Genomic DNA, 23,652 nt, shown 5'->3' on the forward strand with positions numbered 1-23,652 from the left:
GTCACACTATAATACAGTGATCCCTCGGTTAATGAGCGCCTTGTTTGACGAAATTTCGGTTAACGAATTACCTTCCATAAGATTCTTAACTTCGGTCAACTAGCATTTCCTCGATTAACGAATTCCTTATGAGCGGCCCTCAACATGTTTTCACTTGCACACTAGCTGTGGTATTAATCCGCCAATACGGTAGTCGGTTCTAGGGCCTAAATTCCTTACTATTTTAGTAAATATTAAGAAGTTTGTACTATTCAATAATTTTAAAAGTCTTATATTAAAATTTTTAGTCATTTTAACAATTATTTAACATAATTTAAGTACATGGAAACTAGTTTTTAGCACGCCAAACAGCCTGTCAACACACCATACAGGCGTTAGTCTCTGTCTTTTCAGTGGAGGTAACATCTTGCTTCAGACTCTCTTCAACATAAATGCTTTTTTTTGTTTCCTGTCAAATTATTGGTCATTGGGAACACCACTAGATTTTAATAAATAATACCTCAAACTAAAGTTAGGATAATATAATTGACATTGCTGGATTCCTTGTAAGACCAGGAATATTTTGAATATAAATGTCATATATTTTGCACAAAAGATAACATATTTACTCAGAGTAAACATTATATCTAAAATTTGTATGTCTAATGCAAAGTCTATGATGTTTATATTCAAAATGATCATCAAATTGTAAGAATTCCAGCAATGTAAATTATATTCTGGCCGGGTAATTTGTATGAATTTTATGAGCTAAAACAAATATCTTCAGTTAATAAAAAAATAAAATAAAATATTCTTCACCATACCAAATGGTCGGTCGGTCCCTTCCTCCCCCCCCACCCCCCACCAACCCTCCCTACCAGATGTCTGGGAAAACCAGAATATTTACCTTTTTAGTAATAAATGATATCTCAAACTAAAGTTAGGATAATATAATTGACATTGCTGGATTCCTTGTAAGACCAGGAATATTTTGAATATAAATGTCATATATTTTGCACAAAACATAACATATTTACTCAGAGTAAACATTGTATCTAAAATTTGTATGTCTAATGCAAAATCTATGATGCTTATATTCAAAATGATCATCATATTGTAAGAATTCCAGCAATGTAAATTATATTCTGGCCTGGTAAAAGTTCGGTTCTGGCGAGGCGTATATGAGAAATCGCGTTAAGTGAAACCGCGTTAAGCGGGGTACAACTGCATTATACTATACAGCTCCTCCCCAACTTATGATGCGGTTAGGGACCCAAATCCAGGTTGTAAGTCAAAATGGTCGAAAGTCGAAAATGCTTAAATAATACATAGAAAATCTAAAATGGGTGTCTCTTTTTCTTCTCAGCACCAGAAAACTCTCACTTTTAAGCTTGCCAGCCATTTTAAAGTGAATTACAAACGAAAATTTTGTCTGTGTACTGACATTGGGACACGAAAATAGGTAATTTGACAAAATTTTGGTACGACTGAGGCAGGTTGTAAGTGCAGGTGGCCGTAAGTCGAGTGGGTCGTAAGTCGGGGAGGTGCTGTATACCCATACTATACAGTAAGTCATGCAATGCGCCCGCCCTCGTGTATAAAAAAAATTGACCCCAAAAACCTCAAGACTTACATGTGTTTTATCAGTACCATTCTCTTTGTTATATTGTTGGCTACAAGATGTAATATAATTTTTATCGATATAAAACAAAGGCAAAATAATAATAATAAAAAATTATATATTTTTTCCATTTGATAATCATTTTTTTGTTTGCAATTTTCTCCAAAATTATTGTTATATCATAAATCTGATTATTGTGTTGGAAAGCTCTTAAAATTCTGCTTCTGGTAGAGTATAGTGTAGTAGTTAAACAGTTGACTCAGACAATGCGAGGTGGGAGGTTGTGAACATATTGGTGTTATTTTTTCCTCGTTTATTAGAAGTGATAAAAAATGCTGTATTCTTGTATTATTCTTTTTTGGCGTAAGTTGAGAGCAATGATTTATGAAGCCAAAGATATATGGGTTAGGCCAATAAAAGCAAGTTTGGGGGGAAATTGATAAAGTAAAAAAAAAATATATAAATGAATTAATAAAAATATTCACCGTGCAACGGTCTCACCTGCTCTGGGGTCCTCAGAGATGTGATCTTTTAACTGGAAAACTTCAAACTTATCTTGTATGTGAGAGGTTTAAAGACACAAGCCATCATTTATGGGATAAACAAAACACATGTGTGTGTATTTACCTTATTTAATGATGTAGACACAATAGTGGAAGTAGACAATGCACTTATCTTGTTCAGGTACAGTTTAGTTTGAGATACTTTTACAGATGAATCTGTTAATTGTTTGACATTTAAATGTAAAATTGGATGACAATCATTTTCTATTTATAACTTAAACAATACAGGTTTATATAAGATATACACAAAGGTTTCATAGGATATGATACTAATATGTGGTATATTATTATAGGTAAAGGATATTTTTTTACTTTTAACGTTAATGTGAAATATTAAAGAGGAAAGGAAGTAATTTGTACAATATTTGCAGAAGATAGGAGAGGATGTGTTACGGAGGTTCTATGTGGCATTACTGCTGCACCACCTATGGTCAGGCATGGGCATATGGCAAGCAAGTGAACTGTTTTCGGTCCATCGAGGCTTAATACAACAGACCCTCACATCAGCTACAGCTTTTGCATCTTGCATCTACCATTTTTGTCAGGTATGTAGTACTTTCTCTTATTAATGTATAAGAAATTAGCTGAGAATGTTTGTCTTATTATAAAATTGGTAGAATGTGTGTACAGTGATTCCTCAATTAACGAACACAATTGGTTCCACAGATTCATTCGTTAACTGAATCTATTATTTCAATGGGATACTGTATTGGGTAATTGGTTCCAACTCACCGGAAAAGTACATACAAAGTACTGTATACTGGTAATAGAATTAACAAAACATTAAATATAAACTAAATACAGTACTGTACAGTATACTGTATAATAATAAATATAAAACAATAGAATACTGTATTTTAACTTACTTTGAGGTGTGTATGTCGTATTCCCGGCAGCTTTGTTTACATATCAAACAGCTGATTGTAGAGGCAGTCGATGATGACATGCCATATTCTTTACAGAGTGCATTGGTTCCAATGCCTTCTTCGTGTTTCATAATAATTTCTGCACTGTATATTATCAATACGGGGTATCCTGATTAAATTTCAGAATGACCAATAATTTTAATATAAAAAATGCAGAAATATTCAAGAACACAACTTTCTTGATATTTACTCCACTGGAAACGAATGTAAACATAGAACCAATTACTGTACAGTGACCCCTCGGTTAACGAACTCAATCTGTTCCAGAAGGTCGTTCGTTAACCGAAAAGTTCGTTAACCGAAACCATTGTTTCAATGGGTTTTTGGGTAATTGGTTCCAGCTCACCGAAAATTGCTTAAATTCAACAAAACTGGTGGAAAAGTTCACTTACTTTGAGGTGTGTATGTAGAAGGCTCCTGGATGACGATGATGATGATGGGAATTAGAATGGGGGTGGAGGAGAAGGAAGAAGAGAAGGCATTGTGGTGGAAGAGAAGTCACCCCATGGCACCATTTCACCTATAAAATTTTAGTTCTCTTGGTGTATTTCAAGATTATTTTCTTTAAATCAACACTGCACTGCATTATATATTGTCAATATGTAAAATATATTTCAAAATGACCAATAATTTGCTTGGAAACACAGAAAAAAAGCGTTGAGTTGAAGAGAGTCTCAAGCAAGATGTTACCTCCAGTTAAAACAGAGAGAGACTAACGCCTGTTTGCTGTGTTAAGAGGCTGGATGCCGCGCATTAAACTAGTCACTTTACCTTCAATTATGTTCAATAATTGTTAAAATGACTAAAAAATTTAATATTAAACTTTAAAAATTATTGAATAGTATAAACTTCTTGATGTTTACTAAAATAGTAAGGAATTTAAGCCCTAGAACCGATTAATGTATTGGCGGACTGATACTAAAGCTGGTTGCCCGGTCAGTGCAAGCGAAAACATGTTGAGGTCGGTTCGTAAGAAATTCGTTAACCGAATTGAAGATCCTTATGGAAGGCAGTTCTTTAACCGAAATTTCGTTAACCGAGGCGTTCGTTAAACGAGGGGTCACTGTATTGGCGGACTAGCCGATCGGCTGATGCGCACAACAAAACGTGTTTCTCGTAAGGCTTTCGTTAATCAAAGATTTGTTCGTTAATCGAACTGAAAATCCTTATGGGAGCTAAATCGTCAACCGAAATTTTGTTAATTGGACCTTTCGTTAATCGAGGGACCACTGTACAGTCATTTCTGCTGCAATGCATGTTTTGTCAACGCGAATTGGCTATAACGCGATTGATGACTAGAAGAATGATATTTGTAAAACGCGAATGCATGTTGGCTGTAACGCGATTCCACTCGAACGTTTTAAGTGTACTGTTGCTTGGCGCGGGGTTATGCAGTGTTTACAGTTCACGTTCGACATCACATTTTCAATTGATTCGTGTGTTTTGTTTGTGAAGTGTTATTTGATAAGGACTCAATAAATTTCATCCATTTTTTGCAAATTTAGCTGTTCCCATAAATACTGTATGAAAAAAAAATGTTTCGCAGTGTGGGCTAATAGCGTTTTACACCCGTGCTGTCTGTTTTCATCACACGCTCAGTTGAAACACGTGGGTTGTTTTGAAGCGTCCTCAGTGATTTTTGCTTACTATTTCTCCAATTTTGTGGTATTAACTGTGAATATGGAAAATAAGAATATCTCCAAGAAGCGTTCTGGTGATCGCATTCCCGGTGGTGATCGTAAAAGAAAGGCTATAACACTTGAAGAGAAGCTTGATGTTATCAAACGTTTTGAAAAAGGAAAGAACATGTGATATTGTGCATGGAACGGGAATAGCTAAATTTGTAAAAAAAGGATCCTTTGTGTTAGGCTAGCTATAGACAGACCCCGACTTACAACTGCTACAACTTACGACCGTCGGGACTTACGACCGCCTCGGATTTTTTAATAATTTTTTTTTTTTTCAAATGACATGCATTTTCTATACCGAAACGTTTCCAGTTAATGTAGTCTCCATGTATAATTAGAAAATTATGGGGGCCCCATGTGCATTCAGCTGACTACATTAAAGGTAAGTGCTCAGTCACACTGTAACCATTAGGGGGCAGTGAAATTTTGCTCAAAGCTGCACTCTTCAGGCATTGTTCCTTATACATATCTAAGACTCCATGCCAAATTTGAAGCTGATATGTCGAGGTTTAGTCTGCCGCATTTTCTACTGAAATTTTTAAATTTACCTACAGTACTAGCCAAACAGCCGCTGTGGCGGTGCAATGTTCTGTTCAGTGTTTATCAACTTTTTTTTCATATCTCTTATTTCATTTAAGTTGTCTTGTTGCAGATGAGTATGGTGTTATGTCTATATTGATTATCAGCCTTTTCTCATTTCAAGGTTGAGAAAATTGTACAGTAGAGGAATTGAACTAAATATGAACAAGAATGTAGGCAAAAAAGCTGCATTTCAGGTAGAAATGAAAGAGTTATTTGATATCTGTAGCTGTTATTGTCCCCTTGCCTCCTGTCAGGATGTGAGGTGCATAGTTAAGGAGTGTGACGGATATCACCTGGCATGTAATTGTGTTATAAAAGTTCCCAAACGTGAGGTGCAGTTTCTCCTTGACCACCGAGGTGATAGGAAGATGAAGATTGCAGGGGTTGACATGAAAGTGACGAAGATGTGGGACAGAGTGACGGCAAGAGAGAAGAATGATGCGGACAGAGTTAGGAGACAGCTTGAGCAAAAACATAGATATCTGGTAGCTGGAGATATTCCTTATGTTGAAGATAATTCAGATGATTCAAGAGATATTCCTCTCGTCAATACTGATGCTGATTTTGTCCCTGATCCAAGGGCTTTGACAGATACCAGTTCACAGAACCGGACAAGACTCCCTACACTGGCTGCCGCTTGTGACCGATACTTGATTAGTGATTATGCTGGAGCTGCCATTGCTACTGCCACCTTAACTGACTATGGCATTATCACAAAGGATGACAAGAGTCAAGTTATTGGACCACATAAGCTGCGGGATGCGAGACAAAAATACCGATTTAAGAGGCAAGAAATTGAGATGGCTAGTTTAGATAATTTGACGTCACTCTATTTTGATGGTAAGAAGACCGCCACTCGTGTGATGATAAAGAATGAGAAGACCGAGAAATGGAGTTCGAGGATGATGGTGAAAGATCATTATGTCATCATGGTTGAGCCTGGCAATGAATATCTCACACATGTGACTCCCAAGACTGGACACGGAAAGCAGATTGCCAAAACTATTCACGAGTTTCTGGTGGAGAAAAATCTAACCCAGCAGCCCATTGTGTGTGTTGGTTGTGATGGAACCAATGTAAATGTAGGATCAGAAAATGGAGTCATTCATCATCTTGAAATGTTACTTGGTCACCCGCTCCATTATTTCATATGTCAACTTCACGGAAATGAGCTGCCTTTCCGCGCAGTTTTTTATCACTATGATGGTAAACCAAGTGGTCCTGAGCATTGGCGTGGTCCCATTGGAAAGCAGATCAAGGAGTCTTTGTCTGAGCTTCCAGTTGTCGCCTTCCAGCCAGTCAGTTTCCCTGATTTCCCTGTGTTTAATGATGAAGTGGAGAAAGATCTGTCCTGGGATCAGAAATACCTGTATAGGATTTGTAAAGGAGTTATCACAGGTGTTGTTGAAGATGACTTGGCTGCTATTGAGCCAGGTCCTCCCTGTGTGTCAAGGTGGAACACCTTATGGAGTAGAATCCTCAGGCTGTATGTAGCAACATCAAGACCCAGCCATGAGTTGAAAAGAATTGTCATTACAATAATAAAGTTCAGTGCTCCAATGTGGTTTTACATCAAGATACACCCTTACGTAACACACGGCTCAAGGAACGTATTCCAGTCCCTGCTATATATGAAACACCTGAATAGTGAGGAGGAGACGATAGTGAAGAAGGCTGTCCAGAGAAATGCATACTTCGCCCACACAGATCAACTTCTTCTTGGTATGTGTGCAGATGAGGACATGACTGTTAGAGAAAAAGCTGTCTCAATGATAAGAAAAATTAGAGAGGAGAATCAGCAAAAGGAAGAATGCACTGGCAGATCTGAAGAGGAGGAGGAAGATTCTGATGCTGCTGTTGACGAGAATTTGTTAAACTATACTGATGAGGAGGGTAAAGATGGAGATGGGAATGAGGATGTGCCTCCTGTAGTCAACATGAGAAAGGTGGTGACTCCGAAACTAAAGTGGCAAGCAAAAAACTATCATTCCATGATTAACTGGAGGAATGAACTCAAGACTGAGCCTCCTTACATTGCTTCTCTGTCAAATCTACAGGTTAATGACATTCTTGAGACACCATTAGTGGTGCCCAAGTGGCCAAACAGCACTCAGGCGGTCGAGAGAGGCATAAAAGTGATGACTGAAGCTTGCACTGAAGTGACGGGATACGAATCGAGAGATGGATATATTAGGCAAAGATTATTGTCTAGGAAAATGATGCCAAGGTTCCGCACAAAAAAGAATTTCAATATGAACTTGTAATGATTTTCTATACGGTGTACCTGTAAAATAACATGTGAATTAAATCGATGTCACCCATGTAAAATTTATCATTATCCTGGAAAACATTAAATGACACCTAATTTTTGGTATACACTAAAAGTTGACAAAAAGTCGTTCGCGATGCGGCAGGGTAAGTATGCATGAAATGGTATGAAATTTTGCACAGGTGTTTGTTACAGCCATACAAACGATGCCTGAAAAGTGCAGCCTGCAACTCAAATAAAAGTGTTTTTTCCCTGCCCCTAGTAACCATTCCTCATTATTCATTACTTTTACTGTACTGTATTTCATTGTAGATTATTTATTTATTTTATTTTTTTATTTATTTATTTTTTTTTTATCATCCATGTCGGACTTACGACCATGTCGGACTTACGACCTGGATTTGGGTCCCTAACCCCGTCGTAAGTCGGGGTCTATCTGTACTAAATTTTTATCGATTTCGAGTAACCTGCACCTAACCCTATTTTTTCCATAAGCCCTGTTATTTCTATTGTGCGAATTTCTACAACGCGGGGTTTTACAAGAACACAACGATGGCGTTGTAGCAGAATTGACTGTATAGCCATTTATATATACAGTAGATGATAGTAGGCCTTGTGCTGATGCTCTCCAAGTATTTCATATGCATTATTTGTAAAGTAGTTTATAATTACAGGTTGAACCTCGATTTAATGGCAAAATTTATGAAAAAATATATTTATATTTAATTTTTTAAGGCCCGCCCTTATTTCCTCTACCTGCTTACCATAGGATCAAGATTATTTTTACCCAACCTCGTAGTGCTCTCCAGGCCCTAGCCAGTGTCTCATTGCCCCATCCCTTAGTTATAGATAGTTTACAATGACTGTTTCTCATCCAATGTTGGGGCCGGAAAATCACACTCTGCTGGGTACCGTCCCATGTGGGGAGAAGGGGAATGAGTGAGTTGATGCTGTGGTAAAAGCAGTTGCTTCTCTCCCAGTGGCACATCATTCCCCTCTACCTGCCTCTGATATGAAGCCAGTAATAAGAGCTGCCATCCGCTTAAGATATCAACACAGGTGGGATGCTGTCTGAGCAAACAAGCTCTGCGACATCCACCCTGCATTGGGTGCCTAGGGATATCAGGGACTGTCTCACCGCTGGGAGACTGCTTTGGCTTATCTCCACATGGCCACACACGGCTGACTCACGGTTTTTTAATGGAGAGGGCCCCTGGTCTTATTGACTGTTCAACACCTCCTGGTGGAGTGCCCCAGTCTCAGAGATCTTCATAGTGAGCAACTCTCCCAGTGGCGGGAGGACGGGTCATACCGTCTCCGTTTGGTGCTGGGGGGGGGGAGGGGATGTCCTCTCCTTCATGGCCGGCCTTCTACACAAGTTTTTTCTATTAATGTTTAAGTATTTTTATGAACATTCTATGTTGTTTGTTTCTTATGTTTTTTACCTTGCATTACAGTGGTCCCTCAGTTAACGAACACAATTCGTTCCAGAAGGTCATTCGTTAACCAAAAATTTTGTTAACCGAAACCATTGTTTCAGTGGGATTTTGGGTAATTAGTTCCAGCTCACCGAAAATTACATACAAACTAAAAATAAATGCAGTAAAGTACACTTACTTTGAGGTGTGTATGTAGAAGGCTCCTGGTTGATGATGATGATGATGATGATGATGGGAATTAGAAGTGGGTGTGGGGGAGAAAGGAGAAGAGAAGGAAGTGGGGGTGGAAGAGAAATCACCCCATGCTTCATGCCATCATTTCACCCATAAAATTTTCAGTTCACTAGGTGTAATTCAAGATTATTTTCTTTAAATCAACACTGCACTGCACTATATATTGTCAATATGTAAAATAAATTTCAGAATGACCAATAATTGTACTGTAAAAATGTTAAAATAGTGTATGTTCAAGAGAGTTCAAGCAAGATGTTACCTCCACTGAGCAGACACAAACTGACGCCTGCTGGGTGAGTCAAGTGGCTGTTTGGCGCGCTAAAAACTAGTTTCCTGTACTGCAATTACCGTATATACCTGTGTATAGCACGAGTTCTTAAGACCAAATTTTTTGGCAAAAAGTTGGGGGGTCGACCTCTATACGGGTAATAGTTTCGTTAGGTTGAAAAATATTTACCAGTAACTACCAGTAAACAATGGAAATGACGCACCAATGCACCACCCTCTGTGAGTGTCGGTACAGTTGCCAGGGCAGATCTCTTGCGTCATCATAGCAAGCCCAAAGTAGCCAAATGCATGGTATGGTATGCACAGGAGTATGTAAAACATAAAGTATTCATTTTTAAAAGTTTATTTATAGATACATAAATTTTTGTTAATTAAATTTGAAACCTCAATCTTTGTTAAATAAATTTGAAACAAAAGAAAAATACGATACCTTATTTATAGATATTTTCATTAAAATATTGCATCACAAGTATATTTTACCTTAACTGTGCCTGAATGAATATATTCTCAGAAATAAATATGGAAATGTAATATATTTGCTGAAATGACGTACATATTACAGTGGAAAGTGGGATAAAATTGTGACGAAAACAATGACTTTCACTTTCTTTTGTCGTTCAAAAGATTTTACCATAATCGCTTTTCGAATGGTTTTCAGTTAAAAAACTGTTGTATTACAATAATATTCTATCCTAATTGACTTGAATAAATACTACGATACCATATTTCTGAATATTTTCATTAAAATCCATCAAAATCATTTATCTTGTCATCATCTGCAGCACCAAACAGCTCCTCCGAGTCTTCTCCTTGAACAGCATCGTCATATGGATCAACACCATCATCAGCCATAGGATCATCAATATCTTCATCCTCATTCACGCTCTCATTAGCCTCATAATCCCACAACAAGTCGTCTTCTGTTCCATCAAGAGCATTCGAAATCCCACATTTCTCAAAAGATTTCACCACAATTTCTGGTCTGATTGCATCCCAGGCCTCTACAATCTATTCACATAATGTTGCTAGTGATGGAGCTTGGATGTTGCCTCCCTTTGTGTATGTCTTATCGCCTTCTATCATCCAGTTGTTCCACTTCACTCTTACCGCATCTTTAAATGGTTTGTTTATGGAAACATCCAGTGGTTGGACAAGACTTGTTAATCCACCAGGAATCACAGCTGTATCAGTGTTTTCCTTCCTAATCCCAGCAGTAACACTGTCAACAAGATGTGACTGAAACATATCCCACACAAGAAGACTTTTTTCTTTGCGCAGTACCCCTGGTCTAAAGTTCCAGACTTTTTTAAGCCATATTTGTATGCTGCCTTCATCCATCTATCCTTTCTCGTGCTCATGGATTATTAAAAAAATGCTGTCTGACTTGCAACACTGTTGGTAGGGTCAGGTGGTTCTAGCGGCACCTGTCAGGACCCGGTAATCAAATTTATAACAGTGTCTAACCTCAATTACTGTAGTTTATCTGATGTAGGCAATATGAAGTAAAATATACCAGTTAAAGTGAGAAATTGGAAAAGAATAAACAAGAAAGATGACGGGCTATTTTTGGTAGGGCTGAGGGAGAGAGTACCAGCTGTTTGGTCTTTTTTGGCGGGAGAGTCACGCAAATAACCGTAGTACTGGTATTTGTTTGGTGTCTTCTGTATTTTTAAAAATGAATACTTGTAAATTAAAAGTACCGTAACATTGTATTATATACAAACTTGTCATATTTCTGGAAAATAAGAAGCAAGAAAATGAGAATATGCCGGTAAACACAATTTCAACGTACGCTAAAATTAAAAGCTGCTTAAGAAGGGCCGATGCAAACACAAAGCCTCCGCGACCAGGGCTCTGCCGTATCAGCTAGACGGTACACGTGTTTTTCGAATCGTTTTCAGTTAAAAAACTGTTACATCACAAGTGAATTAGGATAGAATATTATTGTAATACAACAGCTTTTAACTGAAAACCATTCGAAAAGCGATTACGGTAACATCTTTTCAACGAAAGAAAGTGAAAGTCATTGTTTTTGTCACGATTTTATCCCACTTTCCACTATAATACGTACGTCATTTCAGCAAAAATATTACATTTCCATATTCTCAGAAATAAATAGTAGTTTTGCTGAAACATGATGTATTTCAATGTAAATTAGGATAAACTACATGACGAAAACAAAAGACTTTACCAAACCTAACGATGTTCAAGATATGTTACTCGTTTTTTAATAGTTTTTGGTTAAAATACTGTTATATTAGTGATATTCTATTCATACTGTGGTTGATATAATACATTCACGGAAATTTAATATTTTTTGCTGAAATGACGTACGTATTACAGTGGAAAGTGGGATAAAATTGTGACGAAAACAATGACTTTTGCTTTCTTTCGTTCAAAATATGTTACCGTAATCGCTTTTCGAATGGTTTTCAGTTAAAAACTGTTGTATTACAATAATATTCCCTCCTAATTGACTTGAATGGAAATATACAATATTTTTGTTGAAACTACCTGCATTTCAGTGTAAAGTGTTGTAATAATAAATGGTAAACAAGTTTATAGGACGTAGTGTTTTTCTGAGGGTTTTGTTGTTCCTTTACCCTCAAAAACGTGAGTCGACCTATAAACGAGGAATATCATAAATTAACGATTTCTTGGTAAAATAATCGGGGTCGACCTATATACGAAGGGGGGTTATAGACAAGTATATACGGTATGTTAAATAAGTGTTAAAATGACTAAAAAAAATTATATAAAACTTTTAAAATTAAAATTATTGAATAGTACAACCTTCTTGATATTTACTCAAATGGGAATAAATTTAAGCCCAAGAACCTATTACTGTATTGGCGGACTAATATTCCACCTGGTGAACAAGCGAAAACATGTTGAGAAGAATTCGTAAGGAATTCGTTAACCGAATTTTTTTCTTTAACAGAATTGAATCTTCTTATGGAAGGTAATTCGTAAACCGAAATTTCGTTAACCGAGGCGTTCGTTAGCCGAGGGATCACTGTATTGTACCTGATTTTTGTCTTTTAAGCCTTTATTTTAATTTACTGACATATTACCTACGCTGTTGTGCTGCCACAATCAATCAATATCTCAAAGTTATATGATAACACACACACACACACACAAACCACCACCGCTGCCGCCGGGAAATGCTGAGATATTTAAAATTATCTGGGAAAATCTCTGCATACCTGACCACATGGTAACAGTAACGCCGAGCAGGACTGTGCTCCAAGCGTGAGTCAGTCTAGTCTGGTGCTTGTTATTGTTGCGGTCGAGTGTGTGCGGCTTGTCTCTCCACACTTTGTTCTCTGCTTGTGTTCTCCCTCATCAAACATCACTCATGTGGCGTCTGTACCTTCAAGGAGCTATAGGAAGGGCATGAAGCTCAAGTCCCTCAGTCTTCGCAAGAAAAATGAAGAGTTAGGCCGGGTAGATGCCGAGAAGTTTGGGATCAAGTCCGGCACATTTTACGACATAAATAAGAATGGGACAAATTTCAGAAGCACTTTTTAACTCTTAGACGATGATGGCAGCTCAAAAAAAGTGCAGAAAAGGATAAAGCCAACAAAGTTTACTGATTCAGTTCAAGCTGCGTACAAGTGGTACAAGCAGGAACGTGCGTCAGGTGTCAACGTACTTGGTGTGGACAGTACAGTACAGCACTAGTGTTTAGATGAAAATATTTTGTATAGTCATGCGCCGGTGAACGTCCTAAATACGTTCTTGGAAACGTAACGTTAACTGAAATCGACTTCCGATCATCACATAAACTTTGTCTTCATACTTATGTGTATGTGGAATACTATACAGGTAGTTCTGCTATAACGCGATAGTAGTGTTCTTGTAAAACATCGTGTTATAGAAATTCGTGTAATAGAAATAACAGGGCTTATGGAGAAAATAGGGTTAGGTGCAGATTACTCCAAATCGAAAAAAAATTTCGTAGTTAGCCGAACACAAAGGATAGCACAGTCTAAATAAATGTTACATTCATATCTAATAATGAAATCATACAGTAAATGTTACACTTTACCTTGAAAAAATATGAATATAACTTGATGGGGGAGAAGGGTGATGTTGAGGCTGAGGAGTCATGAAACATCAAGCTTTTCTTCAAGTGTTATAGCCTTTCTTATACGATCACCACCGGAAATGCGATCACCAGAGTGCTTCCCAGAGATATTCTTCTTTTCCATAGTCACAAAATTGGAGAAACAGTAATCAGAATTCACTGAGGACACTTAAAAGCTTCACGTGTTTCAAACAAAGTGTGGAGTAAACAGAGCGCGCGGGTCTAAAACGCTATGTATTTTGTTTTTCTCTTATTTAAAATTTTACATTTTACATATACTGTACAGGTATACTGTATACATAAATATTACATAAATTATTTCTGCAATTCTTCACAAACAAAACACATAAATCAATTGAACATGTGATGTCGAACGTGAACTGTAAACACTGCATAACCCCGCACCAAGCCACAATGTACAGTACACTTTAAACGCTACTTATTTTGTTTTTCTCTCTTATTTAGAATTTTACAATTTACATATACTGTACAGGTATTTCTTCACAAACAAAACACATAAATCAATTGAACAAGTGATGTCGAACGTGAACTGTAAACATTGAGCCAAGCCACAACACTGTACAGTACACTTTAACACTTTAAACGCTACGTATTTAGTTTTTCTCTTTTATTTAAATTTTTACAATTTACACACACACACACACATATATATATATATATATATATATATATATATATATATATATATATATATATATATATATATATATATATATATATATATATATATATATATATATATATATATATATATATATATATATATATATGTATGTAAATTGTAATTTACATATTATTCATATTATGCTAGAGCGCCCACAAAACATGAGAAACGTTTGAGTCCCCCAGTAGAGATGTCCGTTCTCTATCCACTCCAGGATGTCCGTTTTCTTTTTGTGTACTCGCTCAGGGACTCAAGTATTTCTGTATATGACACAGGATGATAAGGGAATTTGAATTTATTTGTTTATTTATTTATATATAATATACTGTAATATATTAAATATACTGCAAGTATTTTCTTTAATTTATATACGTGTTTCGCGAAAAAGGGAGGCTACATTTATGGTGATCGTTAAGGACCAAACTCCGAATCCATGACGTGACTTCTGTTCATTATTTATATCCTAAATTTACCACTGTAGGTAGTTTCAAGAATTAATGCAGTCATTTACTGAATATTCTTTGCAAAAAAATAAATTTTAAATGAATTATTTATAAGAGATAAGTATTATGATCAGTAAATATACAGATATGCATTACTGACCACCTCCGAACACAAGGACGGCTAAAAATAGCCACAGGCGGTCACAGTCAAGGTCACTTTCCCTTTCTTGTCACTGGCAAATGGGGGTGGGGGGGTTGATAATAGCAGCTGTGTTTATTACGGTATGTTAGACAGGTTAATAATACATTTTTATTATTTTAATATACCGGTAATCTTCATTTTAATCCAGCTTCCCAAACGTAAGTTTCAGTATAAAATAATTAGTGGTACTGTAGGACCTTGTGAGTGGTTTACTGTATACATAAATATTACAAATTATTTCTGCAATTCTTCACAAACAAAACACATAAATCAATTGAATATGTGATGTCGAACGTGAACTGTAAACACTGTGTGTGATGTAGAGAGAGCGCGGGTGTAAAACGCTATGTAATTTGATTTTCTCTTTTATGTAAAATTTTACAATTTACTTATAATATATAGGTATACTGTATACATAAATATTACATACATTATTTCTGCAATTGTTCACAAACAAAACACATAACTCAATTGAACATGTGATGTCGAACGTGAACTGAAGCCACAACAACCGTTCGAGTGGAATCGCGTTAGAGCAAACGAGTTCGCGTTTTACAAATATCGTTCCTCAATTCATAAATCGCGTTCGAGCAAATTCGCGTTGTCAAAACACGCGTTATAGCAGAACTCACTGTACAGTATACGTACATATTCACTCTTACTCTTAAATCACTACTGTAATGTGATACAGGTGATTAATTTTTATCTCTTGTGTAAAATACATGACGTTTATATTAATATTATTCACTGTTTTACAAGGATTCCAGCAACGCTGGGCAGATGGGGGAGAGGGAGGGAGGGAGCGTGGGGGGAGGGGAGCGGGAGGTGAGGTAGTACATTGACAGTTGGCACCCAAGGTCTAACGCGTGCTTATTTATCAGTTCTTAAGTGACTAAGCTTCTCTCTTATAAAAAGCCAGTGAATGACCTGGGTGAATAAAATTTACATTGCTGGGATTCTTGTAAGATAATGATTAATTGAAAATATAAACAAATTATAATTTGCACTAGACATAACAATTTTAGTACCATAATCAAATTAGTACATGTGCACTCCAGCTTTGCACTAAGGTCATTTATTTCTTTTACGTTTCTTTTAGTATGGTATGTGCATGTAAATGGATGAAAATAAATGAAGAAATTTATGTAATTCTACCCAAAAATACAGTTGAAAAACTTTAAATTATAAAATGTACTACAGTACTGTACACTATTGTACTACAAATTTTATCTCTTGAGCAAAATATATGACATTTATATTCAAATTATTGGCTGTCTTGCAAGGATTCCTGCAATGCAAATTATAATTTCCTAACTTTAGTCTGAGATATTATATAAGATAAAAACTGTAAGCCTAAAACACTGGCTGGGGGGGAGGGAGGGACGGAGCCAGCCAGCCAGCGAGGGGAGGGGGTTGAGGTGATATGTTATGTTTGACAGTTTGAGCCGAAGGTCTCTGTGTGTTTATTTAACAGTCCTACTAAGCTTCTCTTATTTTAAAATGCCAGTGAAATGACCTGGGAGAATATAATTAACATTGCTGGAATTCTCACAAGACAGCGACCAATTTGAATATAAACATGCTATAATTTACTAGAGGAAGAGTTAGTCAGGTCAGCGGTCTTTCTTTTTATAAAATTCCGCCTGGCTACAGGTCATAACGTAAGTGTTCTACAGTATATGACATAAGTGTTGTACAAGTCATAACATAAGTGTTCTACAGGCCATAACATAGGTGTTCTACAAGTCATAACATAAGTGTTCTACAGGTCATAATGTAAGGGTTCTGCAGGTCATAAGTGTTCTACAAGTCATAAATGTTCTACAGGTCATAAAAGTTCTACAGGTCATAAGTATTCTACAGGTCATAAGTGGCCTACAGGTCATAAGTGTTCTACTGGTCATAAGTGTTGTTTGCATAATATATGGTTATTTTACAGGAGCTGAAAGAACTATGGGCTTTCAGAGACCTGTTAGCAAACTTTACCCATCAACTCTCCGCCTGCTGCTCGGCTGAATTACTTCCACTGTTGGACTTACCAGCTGTAAAGAATGTGGGTCCTTGTGCTTTGGTCTTTCTTATTAATTATACTCTTTCTCAAACTTTTTTTCTATAAAGCAGGATAAGAACAAATCATTGATATCAGTGGATAGAAACAAACATAAGCACTAGGGTACAGTACAAGAAAGGAACACGAGCACTAGGGTAAAGTACAAGGAAGGAACACAAGCACTAGGGTACAGTACAAGGAAGGAACACAAGCACTAGGGTACAGTACAAGGAAGGAACACAAGCACTAGGGTACAGTACAAGGAACACATGCACTAGGGTAAATTACAAAGACACAAGCACTAGGGTACAGTTACAAGAAAGACACAAGCACTCATTTTTAGTACAAGGAAGAACATTAAAACTGCTAAGTACACAAAGGAAGGAACACAAGCACTAGGTTTGCAGTGCAAGGAACACATGCACTAGGGTACATTACTAGGAAGGAACACAAGCACTAGTGTACAGTACAAGAAAGGAACACAAGCACTGATTGCAGTACAAGGAAGGAACACAAGCACTAGAGTGCAGTACAAGGAACACATGCACTGGGCACATTACAAGGAAAGAACACAAGCACTAGGGTACAGTACAAGGAAGGAACACAAGCACTAGGGTTCGCAATTACAAGGAAGAACACAAGCACTAGGTTACAGTACAAAGAACACATGCACTAGGGTAAATTACAAAGGAAGGAACACAAGCACTAGGGTACAGTACAAAGAAAGGAACACAAGCACTAGAAGTTTGATGCAAGGAAGGAACACAAGCACAATTACAGTACAAGGAAGGAACACAAGCACTAGGGTACAGTACAAGGGAAGGAACACAAGCACTAGGGTACAGTGCAGGAACACATGCACTAGGGTGCATTACAAGGAAGAACACAAGCACTAGAGTCACAGTACAAGGGAACACAAGCAGAGTACAGTACAAGGAAGGAACACAAGCACTAGGGTACAGTTACAAGGAAGAACACAAGCACTAAGGTACAGTACAAGGAACACATGCACTAGGGTGCATTACAAGGAAGAACACAAGCACTGGGTACAATTACAAGAAAGGAACTAGCACTGGGTACAGTACAAAGGCACAAGCATAAATTACAGACGGAAGCGTAATTTTAGTAGAACACATGCACTGTGTGAACTGGACAAGGAACCACAAGCACTAGAGTACAGTACAAGGGAAGGAACACAAGCACTAGGAGTACAGTACAAGGAAGGAACACAAGCACTAGAGTTTTGCAGTAAAAGGAACGAACAAAGCAGTAGGGCACAGTACAAGGAAGGAACACAAGCACTGGGACACAGTACATGGAAGGAACACAAGCACTAGAGTACATTAGGAAGGAACACAAGCACTAGAATTACAGCATGAGGAAGAACACAAGCACTAAGTGCAATTCAGGAAGGAACACAAGCACTAGAGTTTGATAAAAGAACACAAGCAGTAGGGCACAGTACAAGGAAGGAACACAAGCACTAGGGTGCAATACAAGGAACACATGCACTAGGGTAAATTACAAGGAAGGAACACAACTAGGGTACAGTACAGAAAGAACACAAGCACTCGAGTGCAGTACAAGGAAGGAACCACAAGCACTAGTTGCAATTCAAGGAAGGAACACAAAGCACTGGGACACAGTACATGGAAGAACACAAGCACTAGAGTACATTACAAGGAAGGAACACAAGCACTAGGGTACAGCATAGGAAGGAACACAAGCACTAGGGTACAGTACAAGGAAGGAACACAAGCACTAGGGTACAGTAAAAGAAAGGAACACAAGCAGTAGGGCACAGTACAAGGAAGGAACACAAGCACTAGGGCACAGTACAAGGAAGGAACACAAGCACTAGGGCACAGTACAAGGAAGGATCACAAGCACTAGAGTGCAGTGCAAGAAAGGAACACAAGCACTAGAGTACAGCACAATGAAGGAACACAAGCACTCGGGTACAGTACAAGGAAGGAACAGGAGCACTTGGGCACAGTAGAAGGAACACAAGCACTAGGGTACAGTACAAGGAAGGAACACAAGCACTAGGGTACAGTACAAGGAAGGAACACAAGCACTAGGGTACAGTACATGGAATGAACACAAGCACTAGGGTACAGTGCAAGGAAGGAACACAAGCACTAGGGCACAGTACAAGGAACACAAACACTAGGGCACAGTACAAGGAAGGAACACGATCACTAGGGTACAGTGCAAGGAAGAAACACAAAAACTAGGGTACAGTACAAGGAAGGAACACAAGTCCTAGGGCACAGTACAAGGAAGCAACACAATCACTAGGGTATAGTACAAGGAAGGAAACAAGCACTAAGGCACTTTACAAGGAACACAAGTACTAGGGAACATTACTAGGATGGAACACAAGCACTATTGTACAGTACAAGAAAGGAACACAAGCACTAGGGTACAGTACAAGGAAGCAACACAAGCACTAGAGTACAGTACAAGGAACACATGCACTAGGGTACATTACAAGGAAGGAACACAAGCACTAGGGTACAGTACAAGAAAGGAACACTAGCACTAGGGTACAGTACAAGGAAGAAACACAAGCACTACACAAGGAAGGAACACAAGCACTAGGGTACAGTACAAGGAAGGAACACAAGAACTAGGGCACAGTACAAGGAGGAACACAAGAACTAGGGCACAGTACAAGGAACACAACCACTGGGGTACAGTACAAGGAACACAAGCACTAGGGCACAGTACAAGGAAGGAACACAAGCACTAGGGTGCAGTACAAGGAAGAAACACAAGCACTAGGGCACAGTACAAGGAAGGAACACAAGCACTTGGGCACAGTACAAGGAAGGAACTCAAGCACTAGGGTACTGTACAAGTAAGCCACACTAGGGTGCAAGGAAGGAACACAAGCACTAGGGTACAGTACAAGGAACTAACACAAGCACTAGGGTACTGTACAAGGAACGAACACAAGCACGAGGGTACAGTACAAGGAAGGAACACAAGCACCTGGGTACAGTACAAGGAAGGAACACAAGCACTAGGGCACAGTACAAGGAAGGAACACAAGCACTAGGGTACAGTACAAGGAAGGAACACAAGCACTAGGATACAGTACAAGGAACGAACACAAGCACTAGGATACAGTACAAGGAAGGAACTCAAGATCCACGACCCCCTGACGGAGACACGATGATCCTCCCCATACTGGCCAGATATTATGTAAATAACATTGATTATGTGTTCAAGGAATATCCTTCCTTCCTTGGGCTTTAGTAAGCCCCTTTATAAAATTTATACTGTATATACTTGTCACACTTGCCAGATGCTTCTGGTGTTTTTGAACAGGGGTACCTAGTGACCGCACTAGGATCCCGCTTCCTCTGTCAAGGAATAAACAATTGAAATAAAATTGAAAGGAACACAAGCACTAGGGTACAGTACAAGGAAGGACCACAAGCACTAGAGTACAGTACAAGGAAGGAAAAGAAGCACTAGAGTACAGTACAAGGAAGGAGCAGAAGCACTAGAGTACAGCACAAGAAAGGAACCTATGCACTAGGGTACAGTACAAGTAAGGAACACAAGCACTAGAGTACAATACAAGGAAGGAACGGAAGCACTAGAGTACAGTACAAGGAAGGAACACAAGCACTAGGGTACATTACAAGGAAGGAACACAGGCACTAGGGTACAGTACATGGAACACAAGCACTAGGGTACAGTACAAGGAAGAAACACAAGCACTAGGGTACAGTACAAGGAACACAAGCACTAGGGTACATTACAAGGAAACACAAGCACTAGGCATAAGTACAAGGGAAGGAACACAAGCACTGGGACACAGTACATGGAAGGAACACAAGCACTAGAGTACAGTACAAGGAACACAAGCATGAGGGTACAGTACAAGGAAGGAACACATGCACTAGGGCACAGTACAAGGATGGAATACAAGCACTAGGTACAGTACAAGGAAGGAACACAAGCACTGGGGTACAGTACAAGGAACACAAGCACTAGGGCACAGTACAAGGAAGGAACACAAGCACTAGGGTGCAGTACAAGGAAAGAACACAAGCACTAGGGCACAGTACAAGGAAGGAACACAAGCACTTGGGCACAGTACAAGGAAGGAACTCAAGCACAGTACAAGAAGGTACTGTACAAGTAAGGAACACAAGCACTAGGGTACAGTACAAGTAAGGAACACAGGCACTAGGGTACAGTACAAGGAAGGAACACAAGCACTAGGGTACAGTACAAGGAAGTAAAGACAGTGGAGGGAGACAGTGGTAAACATGATGGCTGTATTTATGTAACCATTGCTACATGTAATAGAGTAATAATTATGTAATGACTTCTTGTTGTTAAAATGTATGATATTACTGTGGTTGTTTCTCTGGTAGGGTCGGGCTCGGATGCTCTACAATGCTGGTTATCATTCTCTGCGAGATATTGCCAGTGCCAAGCCTAAAGACCTATTGAGCAGTGTTGCCCATCTTCCTCACCGGACAGCTGTACAGATCATTGATAGTGCCAAGGTGATACTTTAGTAGTGTATATAATATTAACTGTTGTAGTAGTGTATGTAATATTAACTGTTGTAGTAGTGTATATAATATTAACTGTTGTAGTAGTGCATGTAATATTAACTGTTGTAGTAGTGTATGTAATATTAACTGTTGTAGTAGTGTATATAATATTAACTGTTGTAGTAGTGCATGTAATATTAACTGTTGTAGTAGTGTATGTAATATTAACTGTTGTAGTAGTATGTAATATTAACTGTTGTAGTAGTGTATATAATATTAACTGTTGTAGTAAGTGTAATATTAACTGTTGTAGTAGTGTATATAATATTAACTGTTGTAGTAGTGTATGTAATATTAACTGTTGTAGTAGTGTATGTAATATTAACTGTTGTAGTAGTGTATATAATATTAACTGTTGTAGTAGTGTATTTAATATTAACTGTTGTAGTAGTGTAAGTAATATTAACTGTTGTAGTAGTGTAAGTAATATTAACTGTTGTAGTAGTATAAGTAATATTAACTGTTGTAGTAGTGTATGTAATATTAACTGTTGTAGTAGTGTAAGTAATATTAACTGTTGTAGTAGTGTATGTAATATTAACTGTTGTAGTAGTGTATGTAATATTAACTGTTGTAGTAGTGTATGTAATATTAACTGTTGTAGTAGTGTAAGTAATATTAACTGTTATAGTAGTGTATGTAATATTAACTGTTGTAGTAGTGTATGTAATATTAACTGTTGTAGTAGTGTAAGTAATATTAACTGTTGTAGTAGTGTAAGTAATACTGTATTAACTGTTGCTGCAGCAGCTGTTTATAACAAGAGAGCTGCTTGGCAGATGGGAAAACATCCAAAGGGTCACTTATCCTTTGCTGTATTTTTCATTTGTCAAGAATAATAACTATAAGTGTTCATCTTTGAAAATTTCTGCACTTGGGGATGTAAAAATTAGGTTGTAAAATGCACTGGTAACCAAAGTATACACAATTTTGTGTTTACCTTCAGTTGATGTAATGTTAGCAGTTTCTTACATTTGGTAATGAATAGGTCTTCCTTCCAGATGTTACTCATCGAGCGAGCTGAGACATTACAAGGAGAGGCAGAGCAGATGCTTTTAGGGCTAAACTAATTTGTTACACCAACATTTGATGTTAGCCCTACCTTCAGCACCTGATGTTAGCCCTACCTCTGAACCTGAACAATAGTGTTATGGTGCTTCTAAAATCCATCTACAAGAGGCACTCACAGCTGGTGCATCACCCTCACTAACACCACAACCATCTTAGATTGGATGTTGTCTATACACAGCTGTCAGACACCTTTTCTACAGCTTCACCAGCACAAAGACCAGCTCCTTTTCAACCTCTGAAATCTGTTAGGCCCTTTTTTTTTCTGAAAGCTTTTGTAAAGTACAGTCATCCCTTGGTTATAGCGCACTTGGTTATTGCGATTTTCGTTATCACGCCCTCATCAAAATCGCCACACCTGCTGTTGTAGCACATTTTTCAAGTCGAGAATTTCGTTATCACGCAGTTGCCTCCAGGTGTTTTTACCCATTTGCTTCACCTACATCTATTGAGGATAAAATCTTTCACCTACAAATTGGCAATAACACATTTGCCGGATGAAAATGGATGGAGGTAACAAACCTTGAAAGCAGTTGTACAAACACAAGCACTCACGCATGCCACTCATACTGACAGACTTGACACTCACTTACTTGACAAGTTTTACCAACCATAAAGACAGTTGAAGCTTTCAACATCACTCGCAATGGATCTTGGATGTTCCAACTGTAATCAGACACATCAAAGTTGCCTCAACAATTGCAACCCCTGCTGCAATTTCAAATTCTGTGTCATTACTAAGGAATAACGAAATCTCGGATGCACTCTAAGATTGAGAGAAAACAGAGGACTCAGGTGTCCTGAAGCGATGAGAAAACAGACTCCTCAGACGGGGAACTCGAATAAAGAAAGCATAGCTACATGTTTTGTAGACTACAGTATTGAGAGTACCCTTTTCATCACTTTGTAATAAACCTAGCCATGCCTATGTGTGTTTTT

General features: G+C 38.0%; 1 protein-coding gene across 4 annotated transcripts in view; it reads left to right on the forward strand.

Moving 5' to 3' along the window:
• Positions 1 to 23,355, forward strand: part of LOC121862783 (helicase POLQ-like) — a gene marked incomplete at its 5' end in the record, with an annotated part of 47,682 nt that extends 24,327 nt beyond the window's left edge. For 2 of the 4 annotated variants that reach the window (XM_042361090.1, XM_042361093.1), the window contains 4 exon segments: positions 2,535 to 2,708; positions 16,952 to 17,065; positions 21,460 to 21,594; positions 22,647 to 23,355. In XM_042361090.1, the coding sequence (XP_042217024.1) occupies positions 2,535 to 2,708; positions 16,952 to 17,065; positions 21,460 to 21,594; positions 22,647 to 22,715 (492 nt within the window). 4 annotated transcript variants of the gene reach the window in all.
• Between the last annotated feature and the right edge of the window lie 297 nt (positions 23,356 to 23,652).

This window comes from Homarus americanus, unplaced genomic scaffold, assembly GCF_018991925.1.
Source record: "Homarus americanus isolate GMGI-L3 unplaced genomic scaffold, GMGI_Hamer_2.0 scaffold19903, whole genome shotgun sequence".
NCBI classification, from domain to species: Eukaryota; Metazoa; Arthropoda; class Malacostraca; order Decapoda; family Nephropidae; genus Homarus; species Homarus americanus.